This window comes from Blennius ocellaris (genome assembly GCF_963422515.1).
Source record: "Blennius ocellaris genome assembly, chromosome: 1".
NCBI classification, from domain to species: Eukaryota; Metazoa; Chordata; class Actinopteri; order Blenniiformes; family Blenniidae; genus Blennius; species Blennius ocellaris.
The window spans coordinates 21,390,177-21,402,694 of record NC_137650.1 but is presented as its reverse complement, the minus strand read 5'-3'; the positions used below and the strand labels follow the sequence as shown (position 1 = coordinate 21,402,694).

The window sequence follows — 12,518 nt, the reverse complement described above, 5'->3', positions numbered from 1 at the left end:
TATGCAGCTTCATGCTGACTCGAGTTTAAAAACAACATGAAGTGACCCATTGTGTTCAATAAGCTTTCCAAGGAGACTGTTCATACACGTCAGAGCAGGGGATAGTACGAAAAAAGTAAAAATATTGTTAATTTAGCATGATATTACTCAATGAAAAGTAGAGAATAGGCATAAAAAAAACACTTGCATAAGAGAAATTAAGTACTTGTATTAAAATCTACTCAAGTAATGAGTCACTGTCGAATATCTTTGTGGAAACTGAGATTACAATGAAACTTCTATGTGCGTTATATATTATTTACATTTATATTTTTTAGCTGAACTTTAAATACTTCATGAGTGAAAACTCCATGTTTTCTTTATTGCGTGTGCAGATTCAAAATCACATCACTGTTCAAATACCAATGAACCTGACTGTATGTCTGCTCCAAAGACATTTATTTTGCCTTATAAATAAACAAAATATACCCCCCCCCCACTTCTACAGTGGCATTATAAATAGGTATATGTTACAAATATAGCTTTGAGTGAAACCAACAAACAAAACAAATCCATGTTCGGTCTTGAGTTAGACTCTGCCGGAGCAATGTCTCTTCATAAGGTAGAACAGACTTTCACTGACAGCAAAATTCACGAGATAACCCTATTCATTTCAATTTGGGTGGGTGGGTGGGTGGGTGGGGGGGGGGGCTGACATCATTCACTGTATATTCAGCCACAAATGGTTAGATAGTTTTGACCATGATTTACTGCACCTTTGAACTCATTACCAGGCATGAACAGTGATGGACGGAGGACTTTTGGGGTGTGACACTGAATTACATTACAATTACAATTACATGCTGCCAGTTGAAAACGGGGTCACACCTAACAGCATGGCAGACTTGCATACAGGCAAAGACACAGGACCGGAGAGAGTAGATAGACAGTCCAAGTTGCAGCCACAAGAAATTAAGTTAATAATGCTATTTTGGTGTGAGCTTAGGGAATGGAGGGGCTTTTCATCCCTGAGCCAACAAACTTTATTTCAGTGCCCCTTGAGGCTGAAACCGAGCAAGACGGACAAAGATGGCAAGACAGGAGTTGTGTAGTCCACAAGATGACACAAGTTTTCTGAATGGTTGCAGAGGCGATATAGCATATTCCTGACCACACACCGCCAGTTACACCGAGTATGCATCAGCATCTGCAACACAGATTGCATCACTCCAACTCAGACAAGGAAGTAACCTCACAGTGCATGCAAACCCAACAACCAAAGCCCTTTGAAACGCCGGACGAATAGTGTGGCAGCTGGCACAGTGTTGAGTGAGCCATTCCCTCCCCAAAACACAAAGTTTGTGCCTCGAGCAGAAGCACCTGGTTGGAGAAATAATCCTGCTGTTAAACACACTCCTTCACTTACCTTATCCAGTTACTACGTATTAAGCAGCTTTTGTTTCCCTTTATATAAGCACTCAATTCTACACTGCTTATATAAATTCAGAAGAATTCACAGCACACGTTTCGTACTCCCCAAGTAAATCTAACACTCAGGGCCCATCACAACCTCACCAAGAATGTACTTAAGTAGCAATCCTTCAAACCTGAAATTAGATTCTCAATTATAAAGCTAAAATACCAGGATTTTACTTCACATTCAGTAATGTGAACAAGTCAAATCCCATTGAACCAAGAAGCAATTGATGGGTGACAATGTCCATAACTGTGAGATTTTCTCATGGAAAACTACTTCTCAACGTAATTACTTTTGAAGAATACAGAAATATTTACATTTTCTCTTTCATTGATCAATTTCATTGATGTCATCAATACATTATTTTAAAACCACGACTGAATTATTTTTAAAATGCAAAGATGAAAAAAACAAAAAACAAACTGAAAATACGGAAAGCTCAGATGACATAAGCAGCGACTTACGTTTATTTGAGACGTGTTAATCTGAAGCCTCAGTTGTTTAAAACAGCTTGATCTTTACCTATGCTCACTGACACATTGTAGTTGAACACCACAATCCTCTTTGGATTCCCAAATCTACTGCAAGTCCACCTCAATGAACATCAAATTTATGATACTATTTTCTGACTTTAGACCAGTGGCAGCTGGTCAATAGAGGGCGCCCCCCCCCCCCCCCCCCCCCCGGAAGCAAAAGGAATTAATATATTTTTAAAATATAGAATACATGAAAGCATTTGTTTATGCCAACAAGCTAACAACGGGCCCTGAAGTGTTTCGATTAATTTTCTACCGATAATTTTCAATAAAAGAGAGGATTTCTTAATTTCTGTGTGTGTGTGTGTGTGTGTGTGTGTGTGTGTGTATGTGTGTGTGTACCCTGGGGTGATGAGGAAAGCCGCCGTGAGGAGGCAGGGTTTAGTAGTGATCTTACCAATTACTGATTAACACCCGAGTGACTGACATGAAATTAAACTGATCAGTGTTATTTGACGTCTGAGACTTGGGGCGCTTTTTAAATCGCCCATGGCTCAGTGATTGGCTTAAAGTCAGTACTGGTTTGTTTCTGAGATGAAGACAACAAGTGGTGACTCTCTGTTATTATATCTCTCGGTTATTAACTCTGTCACATCTCTTCTGACTTACTAGTTTGAAACGAGAAAGTTGGCTGAAAAGCTGCAGGTCAAGTTCAACTTTCTCCATAATAGTTATTTTTAAATGTACACAAACAGAAATGTGTTCAGAATTTTGCAAATGTGTCCAGGTTTGTTTCTGTTTAGAAATGTTTAGATATCAATCATATTTATTAATGACTGAAAATCTAAGAGCTTAAAAAAATCTGTTTATTTTGCACTTCTTATTTTTTTTTCAGGTTTCTTTCAAAGTATTCTAAAATGCTTTGAAAGATGAATTGATGTGTTGTTTGAAAATACTTGATATACCTTTTGTTTTCCCTAAACTCAGACAATCTGTCATGTCAAGTAAACCAGCAACAAAACACTTTCATTTTCTAAAGAGGACTAATGAAGCTTCGGCTTGTATTTGTTTACAAGTATGTTAATAAAAAGAGTCTTAAGTGTTTAAAAGAACTAGAATGTTTTATCACGGCCTCTCTCGATCTAAATAAGGCAAGATTGTTGTATTGTGGTTTATAAACACATTGTATTTAAATGAAGTTAGCATTAGCTGAAATCGAATATTATTAAAGAGCCCCACCGAGGAAATGCATCACCAACCGCCATTGCTTTAGACACTTGAATTCTGTCATCAGAATTCCCTCCAGATCACATGACCAAATATAAGCAGATTTTTGCCCCAAATAGTTTGCCATTGTGAAATTTCTTGACATGGTTATACATAATCCATAACCTTCAAAGAAAATGTGGTTAAAGAGCTCTTTATATATTGACATGAATGCGTGTGCTTTTCATAAAGGCAGCAACACAGGGAGACTCTTAGTCTCCTCCTGTCGCAAGAGCAAAAACTGTTCTAACACCGTAAGGCTCTCGATCACATCATAGTGTCTGCCCAAGCTGCCAAACAGGACAACGGGGGGAAAATAAAAAAATGTGTGACCACACATTAAAAAAAAAAATTACTTTAGCAGCAAATCTTATCTGGGCGCCAAGACGTGCAATGTGCATGCTGCCTGAGAAGTATAGTCTGACCATAGCCGAACACGAGCTGAGACAGACTCCAGCTCCACCAGCTCTGAAGCAATCAAATTCAGCAATAAACCAATCAAATCACTAATTTTATTACAGGATGCATGTTGGCATACTGGTTAGTGCTCTCGCCTCACAGTGAGAAGGTCCGGGTCCAGGTTCCAACACCAACCACGCCTTGCCATGTGGAATTTGCATGTTCTCCCTGTGTGTGAGTGGGTGTCTTTTGGGTACTCCAGTTTCCTCCCAAAGTGCAAAATCATGCATGTGAGGTTAACTGGTGACCTTGTATTGCCCCTCAGTGTGAATGTGACTGTGTGTGTTTGCACTCTGATGGACTGGTGACCTGTCCAGGGTGTATCCTATTCACACCCATAGTGAGCTGGGATTGGCTCCAGTGCCCTGCAACCCTGCACAGGATTAAATAGTATAGGATATGGATGGATGGAGGGAATTTCACGACTTTGACTACATATGACAGCGTCAGTTAAATTGGAGAAAACAACAGTGTCAGCATGAGTCAATCAACAAAAATGGCACTCAAGCTCAAGTGCCATTCAAAAAATGCGTTTGTCATGTGATTGGTATGCAGGGCTGCCAGTCTGTTATCTATGTGGGCGGCTGTGGCTTAGTTGGTAGAGCATCTCTCAACCGGAATGTGGCTGGTTCAATTCCCGAGCAGTCCACATGTCAAAGTGTCCTTGGGCAAGACACTGAAACGCTACACGTATTAAGAAGCTAACGGCACATGGATGTAGTCGAGCATTAAGCTCCATGGAAATAGGTTAACAATTGCTTGTGTGTGGATTGTATTTCCATTGGATGTAATTACCTGTAGGCACTGAGCAGCATAGTGGGACAGCAGTCGTCCAATACGTGAAATTCAGGTTGTGTGTGGCTGCAACACCGTGACATTAGTTATCAATGAATCCATTCCACTGTATTACATAAGACCACAGCTTTTGAGGTGTTTATGTACAACAAAGAGCCTCCCATGTAATGTTGGGCTCACCAAAGCCATGAATGACAGAGTTAACATTTATACCAGTCACTCAACTTGATATTGTAATTAATATTTTACTGGATGGTTGAAAAGTTCAGTGTCATGTTGCGCAGAAAATGTCAACAAAGGCATCAAGATTCAATCTTACACAAAAGATAGTGGACCCGTTTTCTGGGCGGCTAAAAAGGATGCCGCATCACAACACGGTTGCAACAAAGATTTTACTGGGTTAAAACATCCATCTAATGGAAAATCTCATCGATCTAATGATTTGTGTCATATTTGCAATCTGTCTGCACCAAAGCACTTCAAGAAAACCACAGCTAGAGAATGTTTTAAAATGTTTTTCCTGAATGAGATTAAAAAAAAAGAAAGAAACTTTGACAACAAATCTTATCACGAGGACAACATTTGTTATTAAAACAGCAGATATGGGGGATAATTCTAGTTTAGTCTAAAACTATAATCCTGAAATACACCTTTGCATTGCATTTATACAATTTCACAGAGCATTTACCTCGAACAACTCTTTGTTCATCTCTTGTATGCACCATGTTTCAATCTGTGAGATGAAGATGAGCAGAGAGCTTATTTGTTGAGCAACGGACCCCAGTTGCTCTTTTGTCAGTTTACATTGTTCTCCTCATTCACGAAACCTCCACCACTTCTTTGCATTTTACAGCTCAGCAAACACGGCAATTTAGCAAAAGCGCTTACAGGTTACTTTTCCAGTCGTTTCAACATCACAATGTTTGTTTAACACAACTTGTTCGTTTGCTTCATTTTTGCTTCATTTTGTAAATGATACCGATGGCCTTGTTTACTGATGGCATTTTAAAACAAGCAATAGATGTGGATGACATTTTCAAATGTCCCCGACACATTGGAGCACCAGCCACAGCCTCCCAGTGCTTCTTACGCAGCACTTAGTGAGTTTGATCCGACCCTTTTGAACAATGCGATTTGTACAAAAAAAAAAAAAAAAGCCATCAGAGTCCCTTTGAAAAAGTACGGCACACACAACTGAATGCTGGGATGAGACAGAGTTTAGAATTTCTACTGTTTTGCCTCCTTCATACATTTTTGGATGTGTAGGTACAAATCCTACCATAATGATTCTACATGCAGTGTGTGGAAAATAGTCACACAATATACAACTCAACAGCTCGTATCTCGACAAAATCCCCCCCAAAAAAACCCATCCCAGCCCCGCGACAGAAAGTGCAGTGGGACCGCGGCTTCAGAGAGCGAACATCAAATTCTCACACATAATACAAGTCATGAAGTTAATGCTTACCAACTTCGAAAGGTCAACATAAGAGTAGCTAATTTCAATGCCCAACCTTGGTCTCAGCCAACCAAACTCTGGCCTGAAGGTCACTGATTGATTTATGTCTTTGACTTTTCAACGTCTCAGACCTAAATGATAAATGTTCTAACTTGAGGACTCCAAAAGATCCAAAAGCAAAGCTTAAACACCTCATAGTAAGCCTGGGTGCGATTCAGACAGCTTCCTCCCCACTGAAAAATATCCAGTCTTATTCTCAACTCATCAAGTTTTGCTGTGAAATCCTGGTGACTGTGTGAATCCTTCCTCCTTCCTGTAGTAGAGTGCACCCCAATGCTGCTTGAGCCATCTTGTTGTGTTTTTCCTCAAAGAAAGGAACAAAGAACATGCAAAAGCAGAATGGTATTATATTTCCTCACTTCTCTTTGTTGTTCTCAACCTGTCATAACAAATCCATATGCATCAAAACATGAATGACAGTGAACTGACAATAATATCTTATTTTCCCGGCCATTTTCTGCAGAACCATGAAACAAAACAATTCCTCACAGCCAAACTGGCTAATTAAATAACAATGGCATCTCCACTATGCACACTCTACATAAGTACTTGTCATGAATCTCAGCAGATTTCCAGATGATTCATTTTGGTAATTTCCATCTAAAAGCGATAAAGCATCAACTTGTCAACAAACTGTTGTTATGTGAGCAGAGAGAAACCACTGAGGCACTCAACTGGTGATGGCTCTTCATGGCAAACACGAAGCAGATTTCTTACAAAACCAACAGTGAGCAGGAAGCATTTTTCAATCTGGGGCCGGCAAACTAAAAATAAAAGTACAATATTGTTCAGCACCTCTTCTTTGAGGTGAAAATACAATCCCGCAACATACAGCCGTAGACAGGGTTTTCTGTCCAACTCAGCAGCCATAAATACTAAACAATATCACTGGGACCTGTAACAATACAAATAACATTTTTCGCAACAGTTTGCCAATGCATGAAGTCAATGTACAAGCAGCTAAATTAATGCATTGTAAGTCAAAACTGAAAGTAACAGTGAGTGAAATCAACAACAGCCAAATCGCACATGGTTGCAGAGGCGGAGCCAGCGATGGGATGGATATATTGATTTGGTCTTGTGCAAAATATAGTATATTGATCCTCTCATTGACAATATGATGTAACAAAATTGCAAGTTGATCATGTTCCCAGGATGAGGAGCAATCGTTGTTATACCTTATAAAGAAAATGAGAAATGTATATGTGCTATCAAAATTAATTTAAAAAAAGGCAATTACTTATTGCCAATTATCTCAGGTATTTAAAACATGCTTCAATACTTGAGAGTGCTTATAAAGTGGGTATTCAGTGACCAATTTGTATTTTGGCAGGTTGGCCAAAAAATTAATGAATACATTTTTAATTTTTTTTGGAAATGTAAAGTTCTACAATCTGAGTGATTTCTCCCCCCAGCGCATCAGACTTGTGAGAGTTGGTATGGATGAAATACAAGTACTACAGTAGTAACCTGTGTTAGTGTTACACAGCGTTGGTGAGGATGAACCGCAGAAACGTGGAGGCGCAGAGTGAACCTGTGAAACAAGCATAAGGAGGAGGACCTGCCATTCCACACATGATATAACCTCCTTACAGATGCTTACCATGTAACTGGGCTGATGCCTATGTTTCTATTGATAGTTTCCATCACTCAGGTTGCTAGGGAGGTTGCTCTTGAAAACCCTGAAGGTGCTCTTAATGGCACGTTACAAAGCTCAGTAACTCAGGAGTACTTGGAGGTTTTTGTGTTCATGTGCAAAGAAATGGAAATCCTAATGCCCACAAACTATAACACAGTCATGGATAAAGCAGCAGAAACAAGTGCACTGCCTCACAAATGTTGCCGGAGACAAGCCTATCATCAATGCTTACGTTGAACCAGAATATGTAAGCTACAACAACAGCAAAAACCCAGCATCTGGAAACAAGATTAACACAGCCCTCATCTATCCGTCTTCCATACTGCTTGATCCAATTGAGTCACAAGGGGCTGGAGCTGACCCCAGCTGACCAATGACAAAGGAGGGTTGCACTCTGGACAGGTTGCCATCACAGGGCAAACACACAGCGTCATCATTTGGCCTCAAATGCATGAATTTGAGGCCAAATGAACCCACGCATTCACACACAGCACACGCAAACTCCACAAAGAACGCTTCAGGCCGGACTCAAACCCTCAACCTTCCCAGTTTGGACTTTAGTTTGTGGTTTCCATATCTATTCGGGGATCCGAGGAAATATTTCCTTGGACGGACACATTTGTTTAAAACTTTTTTAAATTGTGACTGTGAGAGCTGACCTTCAGTGTCACAGTTTTAACCTTTACCGAGGACGAAGCGGACCACACTGCCGGGGTCCCACACCGGCCCTGCTGTGAGCTGATAATCTAATCTATTTGAGCACTCGGAGGAACCACGTTCCTTTTCAGAATGACTTTTTCACGGCATGTTTGATGTGTCTGTATGGTCATTGCCGTTATGGCTACTTGACGTTATTTTTGTAACTGTCCAGCCTCTCTAATCTTCTACCTCCACCTGGCTCTCTTCGCCAGGCACGTAACACATGACAGCAATGTTACTGAGGATATTGAACAATATGACTTCCGACAACACTTTTGTAAATGATGTTATATCTTTTTGTATTTAAATTTGTCCACTAGATAGGAACTAATTGTGGTCATTTGAATACATATTTTTAATCAATTAATCACACAATTCTTGCAAATGATTCACTACTTTCTACGTGCAATTATGTCATTATTAATTGGCAAAGCAAAAATGCTAAGCATTTGGAAAACATCCTTTATTGCAGCTCTGTCCAGCTTGTAAATATAGATTGCACATGTTGGTATTGTTATAAGGATAAATCTACAATACATTGTGCAGCCCTAATGAAAATTAAACCAGATTAAAACGGCAAAACTTGTGCACAAGTATAATTATGACAAGACTTGCAGAGTAAAGTTAAAATTGAACTAGTATAACCAGCATGAGAAGAATAGGACCTAACGTCTGTTAATAGTAATAAGTCATAACAATGTGTTTGAAAACCTTGCATTCAACAACAAATTACTTGCGAGACAAAGTCGGGAGGGGGTTAATGTAGTGGGAGCTTTTATGAGTGAGGGCTCATCCTCCCACACTGGCACAGTGACACGAAAGTGTCTGTTTAGATAAAAGCTGATTTAGGAACTGAGCTTCAATATCTGGCACCGGTTCCAGGGTGATGGTGTGTACGAGGGCAGAGTGACCTTCCTGACACCCATTTGAGCAACTTTATTTTACGCCCAGCAGTGTGGGAGTTTTTTTTTTTTTTTTTTTTTTTTTACAAATCCAGGCAATCGTATACTTGTTCACTCCAGGTATAACTAAACTAGTGTGCTGTGAAAGTGCAGTAAAAAAAAAAAAAAAAAAAAGAAACCCGTGATGAGCATGTATGCGCACCTCCAGAACCCATCACTCCGTCTGGAGCTATTCACTATGCCCGCCCGCTCGCCCGTCCGTCCGTCCGCTGCGCGCTGCTGTCACTTTACCACGACTTTCAACTCGGCGTCAGACTGAGGAGTTCAACGCGTGAAATTACACCTCATCTATCCACCGCAGCCGCCAAACAATTATGTCAAAGTCGAGCAGAAGCGACATAAAGTATGCGAGCGTGGATCAAGCCGCCTGGTGTGGAGACGGGTTAGTTTCGCCTGTTAAAGGGCTTAGGACACCGCTTTTATACATGCGCGACGCCCTTCCCTTTACTTCCTAATTCCATTATTCGTCAATATTACATGCCATTTCGCTCGGACAGGGTGTCATCCTACCTCGTAAAGGTCTCCTGAAGCCATAGCGGGGTGCGGAGCACGGCGGCGCGGCGTCCCTGCCTGCCTCGTTGGCTGTTTTTGGACCGTGTACTCCGTCGGTGTTTCGGAGAAAGCCCCGGCGGACGGGAATTAGCGAGCAGCCTTGTTATTCTGAGCAATCCGCAGCAAGCAGATCAGCAGGCAGTGTCAATCGAGCCCGGCGCTCCGCGATGGATCGCTCCACACTTAAAACAAACAAGCATCGGGGCGGTGCTGTTTACCCAGAACCAAGTGGAGGGCTGGAAATTAGTCCCCGGCTCAGAACGCGCAGCCTGACGGTCTGCACGCGCTCCGCTCCGCACCGCACGGCTCTGCTGCAGCCCAACTACTCACCGGGAGAGGATCTGTTTACTCACCACCAGCTGAGTCAGATCCCCACATATGTGATGTGATCAACTCTACCTGCACGCCGGAGTGTCAACGAAAGATCCCTTCATGTACTTTAATGGTGAAACATCCACAACAAATGACTTGTGACCACTATAGAGACCAAAGGGAGGGATATCTCTGGCACCAGTGCCACAGTTGGCATAATCCAATTGGCACACTGGCAAAGGCATATAATTGAAAAATCTGCCTTCTTTAAATGGAACCAGCTTTTCACAGTCACACAGACAGAACCAATGCATTTTATTCGTCATTAGAAAACAAAAACAACCCCCCCCCCCAAAAAAAAAAATCGACTGACTTCATGTTAAACTCCCATTGTGAACATCAGGGAAATATATTCTCTCCTCAGTGGTTGTTGTCTGAATGTGTTGTATTTGACCTAAAACAGGGCTGTCAAACGCATTTGAGTTCAGGGGCCACGTACAGGACAATTCCATTGAGAGTGAGACTGACTGGTAAACTAGTGCCATGATAAACCTTCGAATTTAAACTTTAAACTTTTTCTTTGTTGCGGTGATGAAAATGTCTATATTTTAGTCAGACTCTTATATCTGGGTGGAATAACAGACAATGTATTGGAGCAGAGTGACTGGTATTTATGTACAACTTTGCCAATTGCTTCTCAAAAGGTGATCACCAAAAACTAACTAATTTTAACCTCCAACCTTAAACAATTGATGGGTGGAGTTAAAGGATTATCTACATTGGAAAAGATGACTTGATGACAACTGACCTTTTTGAAAAATAGGTAAAATTGACTCCTTTTGCTTTTCAGGGAAAATTTAAATACATTTTACGTTAGATGAATGCATGTGCTATGTTCTATTTGTCCTATATAATGTCAAAAATGTGTCATTGAAAGTTAATAGTTTTAAAAGGAAAACAACTATAGTTTAGCAAACCCAAACAATCGCTACAGAACATTTATTGAATCTTTAATGGTATCCTCTGGTGCACAATACAGTCAAATGTCAAGAAGTCTTCTCCTATATTAATTTTATTATGCATTACTTTGCCAACTCATGGTGACAGCATGATTTTGATTCTCATTTGATAGCGATGAGGTAGTTAATTTTCACGGCAGCATCACCGATATCTCAGCTTGGGTCTCAGCGTTGCCTTTTGCTCTCTTAAGAAATTTGTTCAAAAACAAAAATCTATGTTTTCTTTAAAATTATTACCATTACCACCTGCCTTAAAATGTTATTGTGGATGTTTTATATGTCATACAGGTAATCAATACATTCATTTTAGCTTTCTTTTGATACTTCATGTTTTAAGAAGTCACCGAAAGCTGCAGTTTGTAAATGAAGTCATGCGATTTTTTTTTTTTACCCGCTGATTAAAAGATAATGTGGACAATACAACTATATGAGGCTGCATGATGAGGCGGGGGTTAGCACTGTGGATGGATGGTGGATAAAAACAGATGATTTGAATGATTGAAAATAGATGATTAGATTCAGTCATTCAAAAAGCGAACTGACCCTTGATTTATACTCTTTTACTAACTTGTGTATAATCAGATAATTGCTGTAACTTGAAAAATATAAAACTTTGGTTAATTTGATAATAGCTACATTAAAAAAAAAAAAAAGGAACTGGGTGTGGGAGGTAATCTGGACAGAGCGGTGGCCTTAGAGGTCAGAGAATCAGACATCATATGGAAAGTTCTCAGGTGAATCCCACTGCTGACAGGTTCCCTTTGGAGCAGGACCCTTGGCCCCAACAGCTCCCCGGGCGTCCTTCTGTGGCAGCCTACTGCATGTATCGTTAAAGTTAACTATGAATAGGATGAGTCAAATGCAGGGAAGTACTTTCCACAAGGGGGATCCGTGAAGTACACTTTCTCTGTCAAGTATTGTGCTCCATAATTTTAATGGAAAAAGTGAAAACAATAAAATAAATCATATATGGTATGGAGTACGCGGAACAAGTCCATGCAAACGCCACACAGAAAGGCCCAGCCAGCATTTGAACACGCAACCTTCTCATCATGAGGCGAAAGCACCACCCACTGTCACTGTGCGGACACACACACACACACACACACACACACACACACACACACACACACACACACACACACACACACACACACACACACACACACACACACACACACACACACTTTAAAAATAGCATTTATTTAACATTTCTTTAGGATCATATTTATTCTTACACTAATGATGATTCACTGCAAATTCTCTGTTTTCTATTCAGGCACCATATTCTGTTTGGAACGTCTTCAAATCATGCAAGATATATTGTAGTAATGGTCATTTCAAAGAGCAGTTTTAGTTTTTGC

The 12,518-nt window shown here is 40.4% G+C and overlaps 1 protein-coding gene across 1 annotated transcript in view; it reads right to left on the bottom strand.

Moving 5' to 3' along the window:
- Nucleotides 1-9,892, bottom strand: part of LOC308132005 (chromodomain Y-like protein 2) — a 33,345-nt gene extending 23,453 nt beyond the window's left edge. The window contains exon 1 of the mRNA XM_080498940.1: nucleotides 9,782-9,892. Coding sequence (XP_080355066.1) covers nucleotides 9,782-9,805 — 24 coding nt within the window. The 5' untranslated portion in view covers nucleotides 9,806-9,892. The remainder of the gene's footprint in view (nucleotides 1-9,781) is intronic.
- Nucleotides 9,893-12,518: the final 2,626 nt, after the last annotated feature.